Source organism: Mustela lutreola, chromosome 7 (assembly GCF_030435805.1).
Source record: "Mustela lutreola isolate mMusLut2 chromosome 7, mMusLut2.pri, whole genome shotgun sequence".
NCBI classification, from domain to species: domain Eukaryota; kingdom Metazoa; phylum Chordata; class Mammalia; order Carnivora; family Mustelidae; genus Mustela; species Mustela lutreola.
Window position 1 is genome coordinate 124,261,090 of NC_081296.1, and position 27,173 is coordinate 124,288,262.

The 27,173-nt window shown below is 42.8% G+C and overlaps 1 protein-coding gene and 1 non-coding gene across 6 annotated transcripts in view; both read left to right on the forward strand.

Annotated features, from left to right (window-relative positions):
- Positions 1-27,173, forward strand: part of TTC7B (tetratricopeptide repeat domain 7B) — a 247,450-nt gene that overhangs the window by 43,702 nt on the left and 176,575 nt on the right. For all 5 annotated transcript variants that reach the window (XM_059182508.1, XM_059182509.1, XM_059182510.1 and 2 more), the window contains one exon: positions 19,140-19,270. In XM_059182508.1, coding sequence (XP_059038491.1) covers positions 19,140-19,270 — 131 coding nt within the window. The remainder of the gene's footprint in view (positions 1-19,139; positions 19,271-27,173) is intronic.
- Positions 15,983-16,112, forward strand: LOC131837299 (small nucleolar RNA SNORA11). The gene has a single exon (XR_009355961.1). It is a non-coding gene; the product is annotated as a small nucleolar RNA SNORA11 (small nucleolar RNA).

Here is a 27,173-nt window from a genome sequence, read left to right on the forward strand (position 1 = left end):
GTAACACACTCTTGCTTAAGCAAAAGTGCAGTGTTTTCAGTGTACTGAAATCCTCTCCATTTTAGACAAAAACAGATTTTGGTTTGGCGCTGATATGAAACAAAATAGTCTTGTCTCTAACTCCTACCACGTCCACCTTCAGGTTGGATCATCCCAGTCTGTGGACTTAATGCAGGTTGTGGGGCTCTAGAGAGTCCATCTCCCGTGGCTCCTTTACTTTGGAAGCGGTGACTCTTTGGGTGTCGCTAATGCCGTTTTTCTCCCCTGCATTGTGTGCTAGCTGCTGTATTTTTCACTCTTGGGATCTGGGTCCTTACTACTGGGATCTTCCTGGGGCTTAGATGCATACAAAGCTGGCCACACTTTAAAAGATCATCTAGTTCATACTCCTGTTCAATATCTTAAAAACCACGACTTCTGACTCTTCAGACAGTGCTCCCTCCACCACCACCCATCACTTGGCTTCCATCATTTCCAAACCATGTCTGGTGTTCATTTTCTTCCCCCAAATGTTCCTGATGCTTCGGGAATGAAAAAAGCATCCATATTTGGAAAGCTCAGAGCTCTCTGGGGGCGGGAGCAGAGCACAGACTGTTCTGTGGAGAAGGAGGGTGTCAGAGCTGGCTCTTCCCGCTCTCTCCCTCACTCTGGGACTGGTGCAGAAGAGTGGGAAGCTGTGGTGGGCTGGGGCTAGCCATCCCGGGGCTGGGCCTTGCTGGGCTGGGCCTGCTGGGGCAGGGCCTTGACCCGGCAACCAGGCAGAGGCTTGCAGCTGCCCTGAACAGTACACGGAGAACTCAAAAGACAGGGAGGGGTTCTCGGCTTTGGTGAGCTCCTACTGTGTGCCAGCTTCTGGAATATTAGTAGCAAATTATTACTAATATCTACAGCATTCTACACACCATTCTAAGCCCTTGCCCCTTAACACCCTTCATCCTCACAGCAACCCTGTTAGACAGAAGCAGGTAGGGTTCCCCATTTAAGAGGAGCGAGGGGTGGGTCCCCTGTGCCAGCCCCTGGCCCTTTTTCTTCCTTTGGTGTCAAGGGCTTGCTTCCTAGACTGGGGCTGGCATATCGTGTCGGTAGGAACCCCCAGGTGACCTCCAGATACTGTCCAAGCTGGACTTCGGTCGCGTGGACCCCAGGGTTCCAGGGGTGCATTGGTTTGCTGCCAGGAGCTCTTGGAGAACTTCCATTCCACCTCCGTGAACAGCACAGACAGCACTCGGGTTCCTATGTAAGCAGTGGAGTTCTTTGGTCCTGTGAGCACGTTCCAGAACCGGAATTCCACAGAAGGCCTCGAGCGAGGCCACCTGCTCAAGGCTCCGTCATGGGCCACACCAACCTGGACTGCGGCCAGCAGCCGCTTCAGGGCTTCCAGGCCGAGCCGGCCGCCGCCGCTAGGGGGCGTGGGAGCCGCGTCCTCGCCCGGCGTCCGGGTCGCGCATGCGCCAAGCCCGCCCCAGAGCCCCCGCTTGCCGCCTCCCGCCTCCGCCTTTCGCTGCGGCCTCCGCTGCCCTCGCCCGGGCTGACTCGAGGCAGTCCCCGAAACTGGGGTCATTGTGAGATTCGGCGCTAGGCAAGGGGTCAGAGGAGAGGGGTGAGCTTGCCAGGCTTATTTATTAAGCTCGGGCCGGTTCTGGAAGGGGGACCTCCCGGCAGGTGCTGACCCCGCCCAGCCTCTGCTGTTTCCCCGCAGGCGTCCGCGGCCCTTGGTCCCCGAAGCTTTCCCGGCAGGCATCACTTGCAAAGGGAAAGGACATGCCAGTCTGTAGGCTGCTGGCGGAGGTTTCGCAGGAGTTGACACGGCCCCCTTTTATCACGGACCAAAAAACCCCCGGTCATGAGGACAGTGGAAGTCCAAGGATGATTTCCCTGGAAGATTGCTTGATAGATTAATATACCGATCTTGGAGTGACAGTATCTAGGTCTGACCTTCATGAATTAGGTTTTTGCCAGGGACCCTCTAGGTATCCCGGAGGCCCAGCACGGACAGGTAACTGCTGATGGTGTCTCTTCCCTGGCAGAAGGAGTTTCCGGTCCGTTGGGGCCCCTGGTCCAACCACTGCGGCTCTGCTCTGGCAGTTAGCTCTCGGGATCAGGGCTCTGGGTTGACTCTGCCAGTACTAGCACTCATGTGACCTTGGGCAGATCAGGAACCCTTCTGAGCTTCAGTTTCCTCATCTGCAGAGTGAGCAGAGAAGATAGGAGATCCAGTTTTTTTCCTTGAGAAGCTGCTTTCTCCTTTCTTCCTTTTCTTTCTTTCTTTTCTTTTCTTTTTTTTTTTTTTTTTTTTTTTTTTTGAAGCCTCTAGATCCCTTTGGGTACCCTGAAAAAAGTAGTTGCATAGAAATCGAAAGGTGGAGGGAATAGAGGTGGGGCCAGGGGTGTCCTTGCAGACTTGCTTTTGCTAGTGTGCCAAACCCAGAACCAGTGGCTGCAGGGGTGCAAGAATGGGAGGAGCTTTGAGGCCATGGCCTGGCGGTGGGGGGAGGGGTTGTGCAGCATAAGCCTTCTCACTGGTGATCTCAGGCCTCTTCCCAGCTAGATGTAACCATTTTGCCACTGGTGGGAGGCCACATGCTGTGCAGCCACTCATCTCAGGTTGCTAGTCAAAGCTTCCTGTTTATATTTAGATGGTGTAAGAAGAGTAAGAGCCCTTTTACTGCCACTGACCCATATTCATATTTAATGATGGTGGTGTTAATAGGCTCCTCATTGGTTCTCCTTGTGAAAGCAAGCAGAGACTCAAAGGGACCAAAAAAAGTTTGGGGGCTGGAGTCCGAGGCCAAGGTCCACTCAGGTGCTTGTTCTTAGTTCTTCTGTGATACCTGCTCTGAGTCACTGCACTTCTTACATTGTTTTGAAAATGTCTTTCTCCATTGCACTAGAGGTGAGTTTCTCCAGGGAGAAGAGCGGGGCCTGTTTTCTGAAGCCCAGCTCGCACCAGAGCACTGCACACGGGGTGCTCAGTGAGAATTGTGGAAATGAAGGAAGGACAAGCACATCTGTTCACTGGCAGCCCTCATTCCTTGCTGTAGTTGGGGCATCCAGGGCCTTCACTTGCACTGTAGGGATCTTCCAGAATGATGAGTCAGTCCGCTTCTCTTAGGAAAGCTGAGACCAGAGTTTATACGGCATCATGAATGGTTAAGGTTGAGAGTATATGCTAAAATGTTAATTGCGTTTCATTCTGAATGGTGGGGATACGGATGATTATTATTTCCTTCTCAGTGCTTTTCTGTCTTTTTCACATACCTCTCAAAAAAGCCGAGCTTTGTCATTGCCCCCAGGAAAGGGTCTTGGTTGGTAATAATAGTTACCATTTATCAAGTACTTATTTCACTGTGTGCCAGGCACTGGGCTGAGCCTCATAGTAATTGTAGTAAGTGCTACTATTCTCATTGACTTGATGAGGAAACAGAGAGGCTCTAAGACAGTGAGCAGCTTTCTCAAAGCCATGGAGCTAATAAATGGAAAAGCAAGGGTGTTTGAGTCCAGGTCTGTCTACCCAGAAGCCCTTGTCTTTTCACTCCTTAATATTTTATCCAGCAGTGTGGCAGTTCGATAGTAATTTGATTTTTTAGAACAAAGATTGAAAGTAATCCAACACTTTAATATTATATAATTATAATAATATGCCATGTCCTGTATCCGTTTTGTTCTAGGTATATATCCAGAGAATTAAAAACATATGCCCACACTTATGATGAGCCCTGAGTAGTATATGGAATTGTTGAATCACTGTGTTGTACACCTGAAACTAATATTACACTGTGTTACACTGGAATTAAAATTAAAAACTTAATTAAAAAAACAAAGACTGGATGTTAGAACAACAGCTACAAGAAAACATACGTGTATACGAAAACCAATATGTGAATATTAATAGCACCATTTTTCATAATTTCCAGAAAATGCAAACAACCCAAATGGCCATCAAATGATGAATGGAGGAATAAACTTGCTATACCTGTACCATGGACTATTACTCAGCAATAAAAAGAATGGAGTATTTGGAACTAGATAGAGATGTGGTTATATAATATTGTGAATGTAATAAATGTCATTAAATATTTTTTAAATGGCTAATTTTATGTTATGTGCACTTTCCCTCAATTAAAAAAAAGAATGAAGTCTGATACTTGGTTTAAGAACTATGAACCTTGAAAATATGCTGAATGAAAGAAGCCAGAAACAAAAGGTCTTATAACAGTCATATTCCATTGACATGGAATATTCAGAACAGGCCAGTCCATAGAGACAGAAAGTGGATTGGTGACTGCCAGGGTCTGGGAAGAGGGTGAAATGGGGACTGACTGTGCATGGGTATGGGATTTCTCTTAGGGGTGATGAGAGTGTTCCTCTATTAGCTAGTGGGGACGGTTCCACAGCTACGTGAATATACTAACACCACTGACTTGTGATTTTTTAAACAGACTAAGTGTTCTAATATATGTGTAATGTATCAGTAAAGCTGTTTTTAAAATATGTATAGAAATATACAAATGAATAAAATGTTCCCACTTGGAGACCTTCCAGCCTCCTATTACCTAACAACTATAGTGGTCTCGAGAATAATCTTGGTAGGTACTATTTTTCAGGTGTATACTGTATGTTGGGTACTGTTCCAAGCACGTAACAGTTTTTTTTTTTTTTTAAATTTTATTTATTTATTTGTCAGAGAGAGAGAGAGAGTACAGGCAGGCAGAGTGGCAGGCAGAGACAGAGGGAGAAGTAGGCCCCCTGCAGAGCAAGGAGCCAAATGTGGGACTCGATCCCAGGACGCTGGGATCATGACCTGAGCTGAAGGCAGGTGCTTAACCGACTAAGCCACCCAGGCATCCCATTTTATTTATTTATTTATTTATTTAAGATTCTATTTGCAAGCGCATAACAGTTTTACATACAAAGTCAGCTGTGGGTTGGAAACCAAGGAGTCTGGCTCCAGAGCCCATGTTCTTAGCCTCTACATAGTGCTGCTTTACATATGGAGACAGGTGAATCAGAGACATGAGACAGTGTAATGAAAAAGCTAAGAGCAAAAACTCAAGTAAGAGTCTGGTTGGAGTCCTACTCTGCCACTTACCAGTTGCATCATCTTGGCTGGGTTACTTAATAGTACAGAGACCAGTTTCCTGCTCTCTAGAATGGGATGATAGTGAGTTCTCTCTCAGAGCATTCTTTGAAGGTCATGTCAGTTATACCAAACTCTCAGAAGTATCTCATGTGTAGCTAGTACTCCCTACCTGTTGTTACTACTATTATGGTGTAACTAAGTAGTGACTTAATGAGCCTAAGTTCAATTGCAGACTCATCGAGTGAGCATTTCAGATTGAATTAGCATCTCATTTGCTCACAGAATTATGGAAGGGGCTTTGAAAGGTCATCTGCTCTAGCAGGTGAATGTCTGATTCAAGATCTGGCATCTTTTATGAGTGGGGTATGTGTGTGTGTATGTGTGTGTACATGCACATCTTCTTAAGAAGATGCTAACTCTGGAAAGAAGACAAGAATTTCCAAAAACATCCAGAAGGGGCCAAACGAGTCTCCCAGGTCAGAGACCACTACAAATCAGAGAATGTCTGGATTGACAGGAACTTCATAGGAATTCTGGGCCAGCCATCCCCCACCCCACCAGTATTTGGTGGTTTCCATTGGTTTCTTCTCTCTATTCCCTGTACCGTGGCTTGTCCTTCTTCTGAGTTGAATACATGTGACACCTGTGGGAATCTGGCTATTCTAGAGGTGAGAACACAGGACCAGCAATCTGAGGCTGCCTTTGCCAGGACTTTGCTTTGAAGATCTTCAATCTCTTTTCCTGAGTTTCTTTTCAGCCTTGGAAATTGAGATCCCTGGAGATTCTTACTGTCTTTGAAGTCTATACCACAGGGCTGGGTGATCAGAGACAAGGTATTATAAATAAAGTTTTTCTGGTATTTCCAGTTATAAACTCCCTCATGGGTCATGTTATAACAAACAATCAGAGTAGAGTGCACCTGTCCTGGGTCTGGCTTCCAGAGATGCGGTTAAAGATAAATAAGGAAACGATACCTAATGTAGTACATAGTTCATGTAATTATATTTTATAGCCTTTATCGCATTGCATAACTTTATAAGAAATTAATTCCTTGTTCATTTTAATGAGATTAAAAAAGTCAAAATATTTGTTTTGGCTGTTAGTGCTCCAAAGTTCTACCATTCAAGCTGGTTTCCCAGTAGTTGAGCCTTCCTGATGCGGACAAGGAGTGGGAGGGCCAGTGAGCCTCAGAGCTGCGAGGGTGTGCAGTGCTGGGTGGGAGACATCACCGCTTTTGGGCCCTGGACCTTGACTTCTGTGCCTTCCCAATTTGAAACTCATTTTTATTGTCCTTGCTCTTATCAGACCCTGAATATGCTGTCGGCAGCTCAGTGAGACTGGGGATTGTGAGTAGGGTTCTGTGGTCAGATAGACCAGGGGTTGAAACGTGGCTTTATCATTTACCAGCTGTGGAGCCCGAAGTTCAGTCTTATCTGTAAGGCGCTGTTAGCACCTTCCTGGCAGGGTGGCTATGGGACCTGTCAAACCCCAGGCAGAGCGCTGGGTGCAGAGGAGGCCTCGATTCAGGAACCTTTATCACTGTTGAAACTCTTCAGTCTTATGTACCCAATCAGGCTCCTCGCTGAGGCTTCTCAAATTTGGACAGTCCTGAAAGAATTGGAGGGTGGTTACCCTTCTGCAGGTTTTGGCAGTGAGATGTACAGTTTTCCACTTCCTCAGCCAGACCTCCAACCATGTCGAGCCCTCAGGGAAATACAATGGAGCTTCCTTTCAGAGATGAGACGACTCCTGCCTCCCACTGGTGTTTGTTACGGTATCTTAGGATACTGCCTGGGGCAGGATACATGTGCCCTCCACCCTGGGCCCTTTTACCGTGTCCTTCTAGCTCTCCCACAGACCTTCAGCCTGTCACTTCACTTTTCTGAGACATTCTTTTTCCATAAGATTGGAAAGAGAATGTTGCCTATTAAACAGGGCCAAATAGGCCAGTGTCCATGGAAGAGCTTCGAAAGCAGTCAAGTGTGATCTACAGGCTTTTCTCATCCTGAATTTATTTAAATGTGTTAAACCCTTCCTAAACAGGATCTTTCAAAAGTGAGTCTGCCTGTGGGAACCCCTTCCTCTGGAGGAAGATAGTTTTGGGGGCCAGGGGCTACCCAGCATTCTATCAGTTAGAGCACCTGGTCCGCCTATGTCGCCATCCATGCTCTGAAGCTGGCCGCAATGACTGGACAGCGAGCGCTTGATTGCCACTCTCTGCAGGCAGCTTTGATCTTGGAGGTGCCGAGCTTATCAAGATGTGCATTGGGTGTTGCTGTCAGACCAGCTATTTGTCAAGTCTGTTTTTCAGTTTTTTGGTCATGCATTTCTCTGGAAAAAAGAAAGGAACTCAAAACATTATTGATGATCGCTTTCCAAACTGACAGGGTGTCGTCTGACATTGTAATGGGGGCCAGTTTGGGCCATGACCTCAGGACTCACTTCTCGGACAGTGTTGATCCGATCCCAGACACTTGAAAATTTATAGTCTAGTCGAGAGGTCCTGTAAGTAGTTTTTGACAGAGAACTAAATATTCTGGAACCGAGCTGCGGAGCCACGAATTCACTGTGGTAAATCAAGACTCTGCTACTGCTCTGGGATGTGCCTGTGACACATGGAAAGAATATCACAGCATTTGGGAGAAGGAAAGGAATAATGTTCACCATAAAGGGCCCCCTACTTAAGAATGGACTCCTTGCCGGAGACCCATCTGTCACCCCAGTCCTTGGGTATCCATATATCTCCCTCATTAGAACACAGGCCCAGAAAGAACAGCAGTGTCTCCTCATAGTGGAGGCTTAAGTTGTGTAACTAGGTGGAGCGTTCTTAACAACTGTGCTTGTCGATGGATTGCAGACCTAGATGACTGGATTTCAAATATTTCAGATCTCCAAATACACAAGGTAGACAAACCGTGTTGAACTAGATTTGGCTTTTCTTTGAGTCAGTGGGCCTGGCGGGTCCTGAGCACTGTGGTCCTCTTCAGGAGCACTAGCAGTCAGGGCCAGACTGCAGTGTTACACAGTGCTAAAGAATAGACCCATTTTTTTTTTTTCCTGGCCCTTGGACACACTCTGGAGAATTATTTTTTCTCTATATTAAATTCCTGATATCCACTTGCACATTATTTGGTTATTTCTCATGCAAGCAGAGGGCAGATTATGAAACAATTTATCTCTTCTTGTTTTTTGGTGGTTTTGCTTTTGCACAAGTGAGCACTTAAAGCACATTTAGGAAGCTCCAGTCAAGTGTGTGCGCCTGAGTAGTTTTAGTGCTGTTCTGCCAAATGGTGAATTTGTTTGGTTTGGTTTGGTTTTTGAGTATAAGACAATTTGTTGTGATAGTAATAATATCTTAACAATAATAATAGCAAACCCTTATTGAGTGCTTTATGTAAATAAACTCAACTAATACTCCCATTGAACTCATTCAGTTTATCTTGTATTCACCTCCAAAGAAAATTTCAAGAGGTTGTAGCAGAGTTCATACTGGAGAGAGGCTGCTTAGTGATTTTTTTTGCGACTGCATAAACAAACTTGGCTCTAAACAGGAAGGGATTGAATATTGAGCATCCAGGATTGGAGGGGCATTAAAAAAGGTATTAGAACTGTATTCCTTCTGTTTAAAAATTGAGTAGAGACTTGGAAGATAAAAATAGACATAAGTCAAGTTTCTAGAATTGCAAACTGCAGTGTCTTAGATGCAGAATACCCTGGATGTGGTTAATGGCAAATTAGACTTTGAAGAAATTGGTGAACTTGAAGGCATAGTAATAGAAGCCATTCATAATGAACAGAGAAAATTATTCTTTTTCAAAAAGTGGAGAGAGCATAAGTGAGCTGTGGGGTAACTTTAAATGGGCTAATATGCATATAATTGGGGCTCCCTAATGAGAGAGGTAGATAAAAATTTTTTTGAAGAAATAATGGCTGAACATTTTTCAAATTTTATGAAAACTATAAATCCTTAGATCGAGAAAGTTCAGTGGAGCCCAAGCACAAGAAACATAAAACTGAATCAAAACACTTCATAATCCAGATTGCTCACAACCAGTGATGAAAAGAAAATCTGAACAGCAGCCAGAAAGAAAGACACAGCACATGCAGATGAACAAGCGTAACGGTGGTGGTGGACTTATTGTCAGAAACCATGGACGTGAGAATATAGTGGCGTGACACCTTTTCCATACCGGGTAGGTGGGGAGTGAACTATCAGCTCTGATTGCCATAGCTAGTGAAGATATCTGTCAAAAATGTCAAAAAAGGCCGAGAAAGGCCTTTTTCAGACATACAGCAGTTGAAAGAATTCATTAGCTGGACTGCAAGTCCAGGTTAAAGGAGTCCCTTTACATAGAAGGAATATGACATAGGAAGGAAGTCCGAATCCATACAAAGAAAGGAAGCGCGTTGGAAGTCACAGCTGTGTCCATGGCTGCTATATGTGTTCTTCCTTATTATTTAGATGTCTTTAAAAGATAATTGGTCATTTTCTTAAAAATAATAGCTATATAGGGTGGCACTGATAACCTGTGTGAAAGTAAAATGCATATATAGTGAGAGGATAAAGTCTGGAAAGGGAGAAACCGAAGTCTGCATTTGAGAAGCTGTTGACTGTGATAAGTTAAACGGTAAAGCACCTACTGACAGTTCTGCCTGGAGACGTCAATACCCATTTCCATACGTGATGGAACAAGTCCACGGTTGATTGGTCCATAAAGATACAAGACCCTGGAACAAAACAGTCTACCCGTTTGACCTAATTGACATTTATAGGACACGCCACCCAACAAGAGAATACATGTTTTTTTCAAGTGTAATGGAACATTTACCAAGATTGACTATATTCTGAGCCAGAAATAAGTTTTACAGATTAGAAGGGTTTGAGTGCATTCTCTGACCTCTGTCAACCCTCAGGTCAGTGATTCACTACAAAGACTTGCAGCATTCAGAAAAGCTGCCGCTACTCACCAGTTTCTGTTGATCACAACAAAAGGCTGCAGATGATAATATGTAAAGGGAAAAGGTGCTTATGGAGTGCCCAGTGGAACAGACCTTAATTATTCAGTGTTTAGCACCTCCAGGGGTCAGACTGATACAGTGTGGCCCAAGGCCTTCACCCATAAATCACATTGCAAGTATAACTATCGGGTATGGCCTAAGGCCCCAGATATAAAAAGAGATTTTTTATGAGGTGGGATGGTCCAGGGTCTTACAGGGTATTCCCCAAGAACTGCACAAGGGCCAGTCCTTTCTTGGGAACGTGCAAAGTTGGAACATCCCAAGCCTGCTTTGCCTTTTTCTGCATAGACCATAATGGAATTAGTTTAGGAATCAAGGATAGAAAGATCTTGGGAAAATGCCCAAGTATTTGGAAACTAAATAATACACTAATTAAAAAAAATTTTTTTTAATTTCCATTCAATTTAATTAATATATACTATATTAGTTTCAGAGGTAGAATTCAGTGATTCATCAGTTGTGTAGAACCCCCAGTGCTTATTCCATCAAGTCCCCTCCTTAATGCCCGTCACCCAGTTACCCTATCTCCCCCCACCTTCCCTCCAGTGACCCTCAGTTTTTTCCCTATAGTTAAGCGTCTCTTATGGTTTGCCTCCCTTTTTTAGTCTTATTTTATTTCTTTTTCCTTTCCCCTATGTTCATCTGTTTTGTTTCTTAAACATATGAGTGAAATCATATGGTATTTGTCTTTCTCTGACTGACTTATTTCACTTAGCATAATACCCTCTAGTTCCATCCACATTGTTGCAAATGGCAAGATTTCATTCTTTTTGATAGCTGAGTAATATTCCATTGCGTGTGATTGTGTGTGCGTGTGTGCGTGTGTTTGTGAGAAGATGTGGTGAGTATGGTATGCATACCACTATTGTCTTTATGCAACATCTGTCGGTGGACGCTGGGCTCTTTCCATATTTTGGCTGTTGTGGACATGACTGCCATAGACATTGGGGTGCATGTACCCCTTCGAATCACTATGTTTGTATCCTTTGGGTAATACCTAGTAGTGCAGTTGCTGGATAGTAGTACAGTTGTAGGATAGTTCTATGTTTAACTTTTTGAGGAACCTCCATACTGTTTTCCAGAGTGGCTGTACCAGTTTTTGTTCCCATCAACAATGTAGGAGAGTTCCTCTCTTTCCACATCCTCACCAACATCTGCTGTTTCTGGACTCGTTAGTTTTAGCCATTCTGACCAGTGTGAGGTGATACCTCATTGTGGTTTTGATGCTGAGTGATGCTGAGCTATTTTTTCATGTGTCTGTTGGCCATTTGTGTCTTCTTTGGAGCAATATCTGTTTATGTCTTCTGTTCATGGATTTTTAAAAAAAGGTTTTATTTATTTGAGAGGGAGAAGCAGGCTCCCCACTTAGTTGGGAGCCTGACATGGGGCTCAATCCCAGGACCCTAAGATCATGATCTGAGCTGAAGGCAGTCGCTTAACTGACCGAGCCACCCAGGTACCCCTTGATGTTTTGGTTTTTGGGTATTGAGTTTGATGAGTTCTTTATAGATCTTGGATACTAGCCCTTTATCTGATAAGACATTTGCAAATATCTTCTCCCATTTCATAGGTTGCCTTTTAGTTTTATTGACTTTTCTTTGCTGTGCAAAAGCTTTTTATCTTGATGAAGTCCCAATAGTTCATTTTTGTTTTGTTTCTTTTGCTTTTGAAGACGTGTCTAGCAAGAAGTTGCTGTGGTTGAGGTCAAAGAGGTTGCTGCCTGTGTTCTCTTCTAGGATTTTGATGGATTCCTGTTTTAGGTCTTTGATCCTTGATTTACATTTAGGTCTTTCAGGCATTTTGAGTTTATTTTTGTGTAGGGTATAAGAAAGTGGTCCAATTTTGTTCTTCTGCATGTGGCTCTGCATGGGGCTGTCCAATTTTCCCAACGCCATTTGTGGATGAGACTTTTTTACATTGGATAGTCTTTCTTGCTTTGTTGAAGATTAGTTGACCATAGAGCTGAGGGTCCATTTTTGGGTTTCCTGTTCTGTTCCATTGATCTGTGTGTCTGTTTTTGTGCCAGTGCCGTACTGTCTTGACGATGACAGCTTTGTGATATATAGCCTAAAGTCTGAGATTGTGATGCCTTTTTCAGCATTCCTTTGGCTATTTGGGGCCATGAATGAAAGAGGAGAAATAAAAATCATAAATACATAATACATTTCTAGAGAAGAAATCAAAAGTTAAATTAGTATTGTGAACTGAGTGAAAATAAAAACAACATATCAATATTTGTAGGATATTGCTAAAGCAGTACTTAGGGAGGAATTCTTTTTTTTTTTTAAGATTTTATTTATTTATTTGTCAGAGAGAGAGAGAGAGAGAGCACAAGCAGGCAGAGAGGCAGGCAGAGGCAGAGAGAGAAGCAGGATCCCCACTGAGCAGATAGCCCCATGTGGGACTCGATCCCAGGACTCTGGGATCATGACCTGAGCTGAAGGCAGCAGCTTAACCAACTGAGCCACTGAAACACCCCTAGGGAGGAATTTTTGATTAATTGCCTGTATTAGGAAAGAAAAAAGGTCTTGGATTTATACTTTAGTATCTACCTTAAGAAACTAGAAAAGGAAGAGTAAATAAAATCCAGTGTATGTAGAAGAAAGGAAATAATACAAATTAGAGCATAAATAAATGAAATAGAAAACAGGGAAATAATAGAGAAAAATTGGAAAACCAAAATCAATGAAATAAAAAGATCTTTAATGAGAGTTTCAATAAAATTGATAAACCATTAGTCAGACTGTTCAGGATAAAAAGAGAGAACACAAGTTGCCTAAATCAGGAATAAGACAGTTGCCATCATTAGAGATTCTATAGATATTAAAGGGAGCAGGGAATATTATTAAAAAAAAAAACTCACTATGTCAATAAATTTGACAACTGAGAAGAAATGGACAAACTACTCAAAAAATATAAACTACCAGAACTCACTTAAGAAGAAAGAGATCATCCAAACAACCTTATATCAAAGACATTGAATTTATAGTTAAAGAGCTTCCCACAAAGAAAACTCTAGGTCCAGATGGCTTTCCTGGTAAATTCTACCAAAAACATAAGAAAAAAATAAAAATTCCACACCAACTCCTCCTGAAAATTGAAGAGGAGGGAATATTTCTCAAGTCATTTTATGAAGTTAGCATTTACACAAATACCAAAACCATTACAGGAAAACTATGGACAAATATTACTCATGCATATAGATGAAAAACATTTTAAGGAAAAATTTAACAAATCAAATCTGACAATATTAAAAAGAATAATGCATCATAATCAATGGGGTTTATCTTAGGACAGAAAGTTTGTTTTTATTTTTTTTTTTATTTTTATTTTTTTTTTTTTTTTAAAGATTTTATTTATTTATTTGACAGAGAGAAATCACAAGTAGGCAGAGAGGCAGGCAGAGAGAGAGAGAGAGAAGGAAGCAGGCTCCCTGCTGAGCAGAGAGCCCGATGCGGGACTCGATCCCAGGACCCTGAGATCATGACCTGAGCCGAAGGCAGCGGCTTAACCACTGAGCCACCCAGGCGCCCCGAAAGTTTGTTTTTAATATTTGAAAAATCAGTGTAATTTACCAGATTAAAAGACTAAAAGAGAAAAAGCCATGTGATTATCTCAATGGACAAAGAAAAAGGATTTGAGAAAATCCAGCATCCATTCTTGATATAAACTCACAGCCAAATTGGTGTAGAAGAGCTCTTCCTCAACCTGAGAAAGGGCAACTGTGAAACACTAACAGTTAACATCAAACCGAATGGTGAAAGACTGAGTGCTTTCTCCTTAAATAGGAATGAGGTAAGGATGTTGCCCTCACCAGTACATTCAGCTGGAGGTTCTTGGGTAATAAAACACGAGGTGATACATGGAAATAAAAGGCATCCAGATTAGAAAGGATGAAGCAACCCTGCCTGTATCTGCAAACAGCATGATGGTTTGTGTAGAAATTCTAGGGAATCCACAAAAATGGGTGATAGAACTCACAATTAAATTTAGCAAGGTTACAGAATTCAAGACCGGTATTCAAGAATCAAGTGTGTGTTTTTTTAAGGATTTATTTATTTATCTTTGGGGCGGAGGGGCAGAAGGAGAGGGTGAATCTCCAGCCGACTCCCTGCTGAGTGAGGAGCCTGATGTGAAGCTCGATACCATAACCCTGAAATCATGACCTGAACCAAAATCAAGAGTCAGACACTTAACCTCCTTAGCCACCCTGGCAGCCCAGAAATCTATAGCAATGAACAAAAGGAAATTGAAATTGAAACAATACCATTTACAACACCATAGTAAATACTAAATACTTAAGGGTAAATCTGAGAAAATGTTTCCAAGGCATGTATACTGAAAACGACAAATCATTGTCAAAAGATTAGTTAAAGACCCACATAAATGAAGAGACATGTTGTGATCATGGGTTGGAAAACTCAATATGGTTAAGATACCAGTTCTCCCCATCAAAATCCCAGCTAACTGGGATATAGACAAGCAGATTTTATATGGAAATGTAGAAGACTAACATTAGCCAAGAAAATTGATTAATGGGAACACAATTGGAGCACTAACACTACTTTCAAGATTTATAAAGTTACGGGAGTCAAGACAGGGTGATGTTGGTATAAATATAGACAAATGGCTCATTGGCACAACAAAGAGAGTCCAGGAAAGACTGTACCCATCTGATTTTTCACAAAAGTACAAAGGCAAATCTTTGGTAAGTGGTACCAGCATACTTGGCTATCTATCTGTAAAGAAGTAAATGCCAATCTTTACGTTGCAACATGTACAAAGATTGTTTTAAAATGGATCATAGACCTAAAAAATCTTTGTAACCTCAGGTTGGGCCAAGACTTCTTAGATATGAAAGCCAAAGCACAATTTAGAGGAGGAAATATTGACAAATTTGACTTCATCAAAATTTAAGATTTCTCTTCTTCAAAAGACATGTTAAGAGAATGATAAAACTTTATACCTGAGAGAAAATATTAGTAAATCACTTATCTGGTAGAAAACTTATATTCACAGTATATTAAGAACTCTCAAAACTCAGTAATAAGAAAACAACCCAATAAAAATGGATACAAGATTTAAAAAAAAAAAGGATACAAGATTTTAATAGACATTTCACCAAAAAAGATACTTAGATAACAAATAAGCACATGAAAAGTTGGACAATATCATTAGTCATTATGGAAATGCCCGTCAAAACCACAGTGAGATGCCACTTCACCATGCCCATCAGGACAGCTATGGTAAAACAGACAACAATGAGTGTCAGCCAGTGTGTGGAGAAACTGGAAACTCCGCCCCCCCCCACACCCCCCCCCCGCCACTGTAATCTGCTGGTGGGGATAGTAAGATGGTATTACCACTTCGGAAAACAGTTTGGTATTTCTTAAATATTAAAAATAAATGTATTATCTGACCCAGTAATTCCAGTTCTAAGTATATACCCATTAAGAGAATTAAAAACATATGTCCCCACAAAAAATGACGCGTGGGTGTTCATGGCAGCATTATTTATAGTAGTTAAAAAGTGGCAACAATCCAAACGTCCATTAGTGGCAAATGGGGAGATTTGATGCAGTCTATCCAAACAGGAGTATAAAGAAATGGAGTACTGCTATAATTTGGAGGCACACTGGAAACATTATACTAAGTGAAAGAAGCTAGACACAAAAGGCCACATGTTCCATGATTCTGTTTTGATGAAATGTCCCGAGAAGGTAAAAATATGGAAATAGAAAGCAAGCTAGTGGTTGCCTGAAGCAGGGGTGGGAATAAGGATTGACTTCTTGGGGCAGAAAGGATCATTTGGGAATGATGGACATGTTCTCCAACTGCACTGTGTTGACAGTTGCACAGCTCTGCGTTTATTAAAAGTTCTAAGGGGTGTGCTCAGAGCAGGGGGCCTGAAGAAATGGCCCCTCTGTTTACAACACACCCAACAGGAATCTGGGTTCATTGTGACAAGGAGCACAAAATTTGTGGCCTTCCTATGAACAAATACCCTACACATGTCACAAAATAAAAATAAAATCTAGGTTGTTGAATTGTACTTAAACTAGTGAAATTTATGGCATATAAATTATCTCTCAATAGAGCTATTTAAAATAAAATGGTGTGCAGTAATCAGAACAGCATAATATTGAGGAAAGAATAGACAAAGAAATGAATGGAACAGAACAGAGAGGCCAGGAAGATACCCTTTCAACTATAGTCAACTGATTTTTGACAAAGGTGCAAAGGCAATTCAGTAGGGGAAAAGATAGTTTCTCTAACAAATGGGGCTGGGCACAACTGGACATTCACATGGAAAAGACAAAAATCTAGACACAAACCTTAGACCTTTCACCAATGTTAACTTAGAATGGATTGTAGCCCTAAGTGTAAGACGCAAAACTGTAAAACTTTTAGAACACAGGAGAAAGTCTAGGTGACCTTGGGTGTGGCACTGGGGTTCTAGATACCATTCCAAGATCACTGGATCCATGAAAGAGAAAATTGATAGTGTAGACTGTGCTTAAACCAAAAACTCTCATTCTGTGAAAGACACTGGTCAGAGAATGAAAAGACAAGTCATAGACTGGAAGGAGATAGTTGCAAATACATAAAATATCTGATAAATGATTTGTATCCAAAATATACAAAGAACTCTTAAAATTCAGCAATAAGAAAACAAACAACCTAACTGAAAAAGGGGCCAAGGATCCCAACCAGCCACTTCACCAAAGAAGACATACGGATAGAAAATAAGCATCAGAAAAGTGCTCTACATCATATGTCTTTAGAGAATTGCAAATTATAACAGCAAGGGGACACTACTACATACCTCTCCCTCTGCCCCCCTGTGCTCTTTCTCTCACTTCGTGTTCTAGCTCAAATAAATAAAATCTTAAAAAGAATGACTAAAATCTAAAAAAAACTGATAACACCAAATGCTGACAAAGATGCTGAGCAACAGTTAGTCTCATTCATTGCTGGCAAGAATGTGGAATGTTACAGCCACCCTGGAAGACATTTGGACAGTTTCTTACAAAGCTAAATATATTGTTTCAAAGCTATTCATAAAGTATATTTATTTCACTCTTTCTTACGAAGTCTCACTCCTGGTATTTACCCACTTGACTTGAAGTCTATACTCATACAATAACCTGCACATGAAGGTTTATAACTGCTTTATTCATAATTGCCACAACTTGGAATCAACCAAGTTGCCTTTCAATGGATTAATGAATAAATGGAATATTATGTAGGGACAAAAAGGAGTGATTGGGCCACAGAAAGATGTGGAGGGACTTTAAATGTTAAGTAAAAGGAGTGAAAGAAGCTAGTGTGAAAAGACTGCATACTGCATGATTGCAACTGTGTGACATTCTGCACAAGGCAAGACCATCAAGACAGTGAAAAGATGAGTGATGGCCAGGGGTTCAGGAAGACGGAGGTAGGGGTGACTAGAGGGTAAGGGACCTTTTTAGGGCAGTGAATTTATCCTTTTTAGGGCATTAAATTTTAGGGCAGTGAAATTATCTGGTGCTGTAAAGGTGGACACACGACATTATGAATTTGTTAAAATTCATGAACTACAGAACACCGTGAACCCTAAAGTGGTTTAAGTATGGACTATAGTTAATAAAAAAAAAGACTAAATAAATACGAACAAAAGAATCATCATGATGCAACACTGAGAAAATGTTTTGCTTGTTATATGCCAATTCTACCTCCATAACAGCCATCAAGAAAATGACAGAATCTTTGAGCCATACTTTCTGTGACAGACCAGTAACCTCTGAGCTCCAGGCACACGGTCCGTGGTGGTTGGCTCCTTGTGAGCGGAAGCAGTTTCTCCTCCTTCTGGTTCTGCAGAATCATCTCCCGTGGCCTTGGAGGGACAGCCTGGAGGGACAATCACTATTTGACAAGAGCAGCTTGGAAGAGACCATTCAGGAAATGATGGTGCATGAACCCATGGGTCATTTGCTGGTGCTTAGTGCATCTGGGGCCCTGTCCCCAGTGGCGTCTGCTCTGAAAGTCAGCAGCTAACTGGGTGGGCATTGTTTGGCAGGTCGCAGAGCTGATTTCTGAGTCCTGTTGTGTCCTTACCTGGCTGCCAGGTTTGGGGCAAGTCATTTACCTTCCCATGGCCCATCTCAGCTTCTCTGTACAGGGAGTGGGTTTTCTGAGGGGGGGAGGTGTCCCTGGTTTCTTCCAGTTCCAGACCCCATTTCTGTCAATATCAAGCCTTCTTCCACACTTTGGCCTGGAGCGGAATGTGTGTCTTCTGTGTATGCATGTGTCCCGGGGCACGTGGTACAGCAGAAATCCTCTTATGTGGAGGCACCAGACGCCTTCCCTGCAGTGTGCCCTCTCTCCACCCTGGATTGTGCAAAGACACCTGGGGCCTGGCTTGCTCCAGGCTGGTGGCCCAGGGCAGGCCCAGAGATTGGGGGTGGTTCAGGCACGAGCCGCTCCTCCCGCTGCTGTGTCCTTTCAGCCCTTTTTGCCTTCATACATGCCAACTCGGAGCTCTTTCGGCAAAGAGGATCTCCTCCATCTCCAAAGAAGTGCCCAGAGCAGTTCTGGTATTTTCTTAGCCCACAACTGAGCCGTGGTCTGTGGTGTTATTGTGACTCCAAAATTCTAAGGCTCCAAGTTGGAAGATTTTCCTAGTAACTGAGACCCCAAGGGTATTTAACAATTTTTTTTTTTTTTATGTTGAATGAGTTAAGTGGACATTTTGGGTTAGAAGATATCCTTCAGGTAGGATTATGCTGTGAGCCTACCTTTGCTTACTTTAAGGATCTTGGGACAACTTGACTGAGAAGCTCCGTGAGGTCTGAATGGGGTCATGGTGAAGTACCTGATTAGATTCTCAACCTGGATGTCAAGGTCATGTGTCCTTACTGAGGAAGGGTAAAGGACAGAGAACCTGTTTCTTCTGACAGTTTGTCACATCCTGGGACTGTTTTCTGGCCCTCTAGGGCAATATTGAAAAATTAAGCTCCATGAAAACTCAGTCAGGTTTTGTATGTTTGATTTTTTTTAGGACTTTGTTTAGAGAAGTTGCCTGTTTCCTCTTCTACCAGTAACCTCCACGTGGACCGGGAACAGGATGTCATCACCTGTTACGAGAAAGCTGGGGACATCGCTCTCCTGTACCTCCAAGAGATAGAAAGAGTAAGTGAGGACCAAGTGTTTCTTCCAGTTGATAATTTTTTAAAAATTTCAAATCAGACTGTAGAGAGCTGTGATCGATCTCTGGAAAACCTTCAACACATCTGCCTCTGGGTGCAAAGCTTGACTTCTGTTTCAGTGCAAAACAGATGGTGGCCACAGTGGGACCTTGTGAAGAGTGTTTGGGAAGCAGTTAACATCCTCAGAGCAGAAATGGCGGTGTGCCCCGAGGCTGGCCAGTCACTCGTGCTCTCTTGGTACACAGTGGGCTGCCTTCATTTGTACTCACGGGGACGAGATGCCAACAGAACGTTCCTCCGGGGTTTGGGAGGCTTTACTTCAGTAGTTACTCAAAAGAAAGTTACTGCTGGGGACTCACAGCTGACCTGCTTGGAGTGAGTGTGTATCCTCTGAGACCATCTGGGGTGGCTTCTTCCTACCAGTCAGTGGTTGCCTGTGGTGGGGAATGAAACCAGCAGCTGACGGGGGGCCAGCCGAGCAGACATGGAGCAGGAAGCCCTGAGCCCACACCCTCGGGCACAGGAGGTTAGAGGCTTGTCTGCTCTGAACTTGTCTCTTCAGAAGGATTGCTGCCTTTTATCTTTGCTCTTTACTGTTCCTTCATCTCAGCCTCAATTTTACCATCTGTGAAAAGAGCAGAATAGTTTCAACCCCATGGAGTTCTGGTGGGGATTATAAAAGATCATGTAAATGAAGGGACTTAGCCCAGATGCAGAAACCCTGCATGTGAATGTCATTTATTTATTTATTTTACTGATAACAACCGGTTCTAGTCATTTCTGCTCCCAGCAGAGTTTCCTGACATTCTCACCAAGGCTTGCCACTGAGATTCCCCCCTTTCTGCCCAGAGACATGTCCTGTGAGATTATTTGAAAAGATGAGAAATCCTGTGAGACTTTGAAAATGATCCAAGTCTTATTTCCCATCAATTGTTTGGGTTCTCTGTTTCCCTGAGGATTAGAATGGGGAGGGGCTACCAAAGTCTGGTTAGCTTTGTTCCGTTGTCACTGTACAGGCTGACAGTCTTCTCCTAGTGTGTTGATGTGTGTGACAAGGATCAGAATTGCTTTGTAAGGGTCAGGGAGTGCAGGTGAGCGCCACAGAGACAGTGAGGGGAGAGTGATGGGCCCAGCTTGGAACCTGGGCAACACCAGCATGGCTTCTAAGTCAGGGGTCGTGATGTCTGGGAACTCAGGAAGATCCTCGACTGTCTTGCCAAAATGTTCTATCAGAAAGCTGCTCTGAGAAAGGAATTTTTTGGTTATTCAGAATTTGTGGTATGATCTTTAGAGAAATGATTGTGCAGCCTGCTTTGAAAATCTACACTGTTTTCATCACATACCTCCTTGATAGCCAGTGCTTAGAAAGGGAGAAGCAGTTCTTGTTGACCCCACAGCCCTTTTGCCCCATAGGGGCCCTTGCTTTGTACCTTACTCTCCAACATTTGTTACAGCCCTGTCCTCTCGGGGCTGCCTTCTCTTGGCTGGCAGAGAGGAGGCGTGTCTGTTACACATGTATTTAGTGACACGGGGACTGGCAGATCTGGATGTACTTCCTGTTGTGTTCGTGTGTAACCACCTTCTCACTGTTGGGTTCTCTGGCCAGACCATCGAGGAGGAGACTTGTATAATCACAGCATTTTTTAAAAAAAGATTGATTGATTGATTGATTCATTGATTTTGGAGAGAGAGAGAGAGAGGGAGAGCACATGAGCAGGAGGGGCAGAGGGAGAGGGGGAGAGAGAATCTCAAGCAGACTCCATGCTGAGCACAAAGCCTGATGCGCGGCTCGATCTCACAACTCTGACTTCATGACCTGAGTGGAAATCAAGAGTCCGACACTTAACCAACTGTGCCACCCAGGTACCCTGATCATAGGATTTAAAAGAGATTTTTATGTGCAATTTTGGGGAGACAGTGTCAGAGGCTGTCAGATTTGAAGATGAAATGGAGGCCCAGACAGGGAGGACACAGAGAAGTTAGGACCAAAGCTAGGATTAGAACTCTTCTGACACCAAGTTCAGGGCCCTCTCATGTCATTATCCCAGGCCGCTGTACACAAGTGCATACTGTGTCTTTTCCCACACTCTCACCTGCAGAAAGCGCTCCGTTTGGCCAAGCGAGCTCTTGGTAGCGTGAGGAAACTGCCTCAGGCTTGGGTACAGTCCTAGGGGGTAGAGATGATTTTCACATTTCTGGCTCCGATTTTCCAGCGTGAGTTTTCCTTTATGGGAAACCACTTCAGTCCTCGCCAGGTCCAGCAAACTGGGATATTAGTAGTGGGAGAGACTAATAGAACCAAGTATCTGTTTTGACTGTAGTAAGTGCTCAAGAAGCCATTTGTTGATTCATGGGAGGTCTAAGAGAAAAACCACTTTCCTTAAGTGACTGCTGGGCTTGGTGAGCGTTTAAGGTCTTTATGAGGCAAGATGGGGGTGTACTAGGTAGTAGATACCACCTTGGCCTTTTTTTAAAATTTGAACTTAAAATAACTTTTAAGAATTATGCTAAATTAAAAACAGAAATGTGGGGGCACCTGGGTGGCCCAGTGGGTTAAAGCCTCTGCCTTCAGCTCAGGTCATGATCCCAGGGTGCTGGAATTGAGCTCCGCATCGGGGTCTCTGCTCAGCGGGGAGCCTGCTTCCACCTCTCTCTCTATCTGCCTACCTCTCTGCCTACTTGTGATCTCTGTCAAATAAATAAATAAAATCTTTAAAACACACACACACACACACAGAGAAATGTGGGGCACCTGGGTGGGTCAGTTGGTTAAACAACTGTCTTCAGCTCAGGTCATGATCCCAGGATCCTGGGATCAAGCCCTGCATCAGGCTCCTTGTTCAGTGGGGGGCCTGCTTCTCCCTCTCTCTCTACTGTTCCTCCTGCCTGTGCACCCCGGCTCTCCCTCTGTCAAATAAATAGATCAAATAAATAAATAAATAAATAAAAAATAAAAAAAAATAAAATGTTAGGGAAATAGACTATGAAAGAAGTAATGGACTGGGACAAGCCTAGGTAAATAGGGCTTTGTTTTTCTGGGTAGGCACGCCTTGGATCTAGAAAATCCCGCACACTCTTTTCCTATATGGGTTCTGCTGGGGACAGGCCATTGCTCATTGGTTTACCTCCATTTCCCAGCCATTCCATAGTGAAGAAACTTCTGTTGGCGAGGACCTTTGGCATTTTATTTATTAGTATTGGTTCTTAACTTCATTCACTAGCAAGAAAAAAATCGGGGAAGAATTTTTGAGGACAGATTGGAGTGTCATGGTCAGTATTTTCTCATGATCTGAAGCCACAAAATCATGTTTCTGAGGCAGCCCCATTCTCTGAATAGTGGAAATGTTTGATGATAGATTTGTTTGCTACCTGAAGGACAATAACTCTTCAGAAAGGGGGAGACCGTGGCTGACCCCTGAGGCAGCTAACTTAAGCTGTGAGAGGGAGCAGAGCACTGTGGTAGAGTGATGGCCAGTGTCAAGATCCTGGATTTGCTACCTTTTAGCTTTGGGACTTCAGGCCAGTTACTCAGCCTCTCTGTGCACCACACGATCCTCATCTGTAAAGTAGCAATAGTGACTGCTATCAGGCTATGGTGAGGATAGAGTGGCTTAATTAACATACTTCCTGGTACGTGGTTAGTAACAGTTAAATGTTAGCTTTGTTGTCATGTTCTGACATGACAGATGACATTTGTGTCATCTGCCAGTGGATTCTTTCTTCATCTTAGAAGATTTCATATAGGTAGAACATTAGAAACATGCTGGTTTTTTTTTTTTTTAAATTAAGATTTCATTTATTTATTTGACAGAGAGATCACGGGTAGGCAGAGAGGCAGGCAGAGAGAGAGATGGGGAAGCAGGCTCCCCACCGACCAGAGCCTGATGTGGGGCTCGATTCCAGGACCCTGGGATCATGACCTGAGCCGAAGGCAGAGGCTTTAACCCGCTGAGCCACCCAGGTGCCCCAATGTTAATTTTTTTTTAAATTTTATTTCTTTATTTGGCAGAGAGAGATCACAAGTAGGCAGAGAGGCAGGCGGAAAGAGAGGGGGAAGCAGGCTCTGGCTGAGCAGAGAGCCCGATGTGGGGCTCCATCCCAGGACCCTGAGATCATGACTTGAGCTGAGATCACCCACTGAGCCACCGAGGTGCCCCCCAATGTTAAATAATTTTTAACCGAATATTTACAGAGTAGTTTTTCTCGGGAGAAGTTGGTTTTCCCTCTTGTGCAGAAGCTGATGGGACAGCATCTTACCCCCACCAGAGTCTCCATGTCATATCTGGGCTCTGGGCTTCTGTTTACCCCCCAACTGTCTGACCTTGGTCCAGTTGTGTATTTCTGTGTGCCACAGCTTCCTGTTCTCATGGGGGCGCTAATATTGCCTGATTTGTCTGGGGCTAGAGAACTCGTGAGCCAGCTGCCATAGGAAATTTCCATGTGTTCTTGCCCCCCCCGCCCCCATCTGAAGGTGGAGGCAGGGCCAAAGAATATTTGAATACACGAATTTGAATATTTGAAATATTTCAAATATTTGAAAATTTGAATACACAAAAGCAGGGCAATTAACTATTTATTTAGTGTTGTTCTTGTTCTATTAGGGTTATAGAACCATCTAATTTTCTCTGATAGTTTGTTCTCTGAAGGGGAATAAAAGGTACTTCCAAAATTGTGCATATACAACAACTTAATCAGACAAATTGAGTTAGATTAGAAATGACACAGGCTGTCCTTGATTTGTTTCTCTTCAGATGGTGGCGTCCTGCCAATGGTAAATAGAGTTACCTGCCCCACAAGGAGCTTCTCATGGTGCCGTGATAGGAATAACGATGACTTCCCTCTTGAATATCATACACTCTGAGCCCTGCTTTTGGCAAATGAAATCATCCCATCTCTGTCCCACCAGCTGCTTATGGCTGTCCTGAGCCGACCAGGCTGGAACTTCATCTTCCGCCGACAGTTCACTTCTTCACACCCTATTTTAGAGAAGTGAACGCTAAATGATGGGCTACCAATCGACTTTGACGGGCAGTTTTAGGGCTAAAGTTTTGAGGGGAAACAGGCAGTCCCCAAATATTGCCGGGCCCCATCGGAATTCCTCTGTTCTTTGGGGAGTTGCTCCCTGGTGAGCATGGTCAGGCCCTGGCCTCCTTTCCTCCTCGCTGTGGCCACAGAGCTGAGGTGCCAGACTTGGTGGGTGAGATTCGGGTGCATCTTGAATTCAAATGAGACATCCCAGGAGAAGTGCTCGGTGCTGTTGATGGCAGAGGCATCCACACAGCCATGTTTGGGGCTTTCACGTGTGAGACAAAATAAAGGCAAAGCTTCTGCCTTCCGTGTCCTTTCCGTTCCCTCCCTCTCCTCTTGAACCGAAGCAGCAGGGACCAGGTTCTTCCTTGAAGAAATGGCAAGCCAGCGACCAGCCAGTAAATGTGCTCTGACTCCAGGCCTGCCATCTGACTGACTGGGATGGGGGGGCCACATGCACTTGAAACGGAGTCAGAAAAGTCTGGAAACCAGAAAAGAACAGTAGCTTCTTTTAATTTTCGTACATCCTTGGTTAGTCTTTGTCCTCATAATCTTACAGCATTAAAGAGTGTTGTCTTTTTTCACTCAACATTATGTCAGCACTTGAAAATGTTTTCATGGAGATACACTATTTCATCAAGTACATGGCCTCTATGATATAATTACCTTCTTGTTGGGTCCGACCTGTTGTAAATAATGCTGATGTTGCCTTCCTTCGGCTAACTCTCCCCTTACTGTCATTGTTCCCCAAGGGCAGATTCTCACAAGTGGAGGTATTTTTGACATTCACTTTAAGTACATATTGTGTCCCGTTTGCTTGTTACGAGTCATGCCAACATTTCCCTTTGGCGTGGTGCAGGGGGGTAGTGGTCGCTTTGCACTCTTGACGGGGTTGCTGTTATGTAAATGTTATTTTGCTGGTTTGCTAGGTGACAGTGGTGCCTTGCTTGCAATTTTGGTTTACATTTCTTTTACTATCAGTCAGGGTGAATTTTTTCCCCATCTGTTTGCTTATGATTTATATTTCATTTCTTTTTGAATTACAGCATTATTGAGATAGGATTCACATACCATACAAATCACCCATTTAAAGTACACAATTCAATACTTTTTAATATATTTAGAGTCATACAACCATCACCAATATTTAATTCCAGATCGGTTTTGTTGCCTCAAAAAGAAAACCTGTCCCACTAGCACTCACTCTTCATTTACCTCTGATCTCCCCTAGTCTGAACAGATTTGTGTATTCTCAACATTTCATACAAATAAAGCCACACATCATGGGTCTTTTATGACTGGCTCCTTCGGCATGTCCCAATGCTGCATTTCTTTCTACTGACAAATAATATGTGATTTTGTGGATATGCTGCATTGGGTATAATTATCCATTCATCATTTATCATTTATCATTTGGGTTGCTTCCACCTTTGGGCTCTTATAATAAGGTTTCAACAAACATTCATATACAAGATTCTGCGTGGACAATGCTTTCATTTTTCTCGGGTATATACCTAGGAGTGGAATTGCTGGCTCATATGGTAACTTTATGTTATATTCCGTTCTTGTCTGTGTATACTTTCTGTCCAGTTTTTGGATGAAGTCATTGACAATTTGAATAAAGTCTACATCATAAATATGTTAACTCTTTAATCATATTTGCTCTGAGTATTTTCTCAGTCACTAAATTTACATTTTTAAGTTGCTCATACATTTTAAATCTGTATATAGTTTAACCTGATTTTTTTTTTTTACATTTATTTCATTGTTTTAAAGCTGAAATATTGGGATAGACTCCCTCCAAGATTTAAAAAGTTTTCAATCCTTTTCCATATTTTCAAAACAACTTTTAGCTTCCAAAACTTCTTGGGATTTATTTTGTTGTGTGACACTAGATATGACTCTAAATGAATGTTTTTCTCAAATTTCACTACCACTTTAAGATGATCTCTGTTTTTTTACATTTGCTATCATATATTTTAAGTAATTTAATAAAATTTTAGATACAGTAGTAATTCCTGGCTTTCCTATTTTGTTTTGCTGATCTTATATTGTACCAGTATGACACCATTCAATAAGTACTTTTTTATGACTGGTTTCAACATCTGAAAGGATTGTAACTACATATCACTTGTATTTTTCAGAATATCCTTAGTTCATTTCTGATGATACTTCAAGGTGAATTTTAGAATAATTTTCTTGAGTTCTAAAAAAATCCTGTTGGGATTGTTTGGATTTTATGAACCTTATACATAATTCGGAGAATTTTTATATTTAGTCTTCACTCATCTATGACCATGATATCTCTTTCCATTTTGCAAGACCTTTTGTTTCACAGATTTTAATGGGTTTATTTTATTCCCAGGTTTTTCTATTTGTATTGCTTTATGAATAGGATCATTATTTTTTAAATTACATTTTCACATATAGCAATGCTTCTGATTTTTTAATTCACTTACACAAACATTTGTTGAGTCCCTTTTTTTTTTTTTTTTTTTTCAGAGAGAGAGCAAGAGCATGAGCAGGGGTGAGGGTGAGAGAGAGGGAGAGGCAGATTCCCTGCTGAGCAAGGAGCCCAATGCAGGACTGGATCCCAGCCCTGGGATCATGACCTGAGCTGAAGACAGACACTAACCGCCTGAGCCACCCAGGCACCCCTTTTGAGTGCTGTCTATGTTCTGTACTGTGCTTGATATCAGGGGCACTGGAATGAAAAAGCCACAGAGCCTGTCCTCAGGACACATATGATCTAACAAAGACCCAGGCCTATAACCAGTGTGGGCCATGCTTTGGTGATGAACACTCAGAGGACTCTGCAAGCCCACAGAAGTGTCTTGGTGGACCAGCCTGGTAGTTCA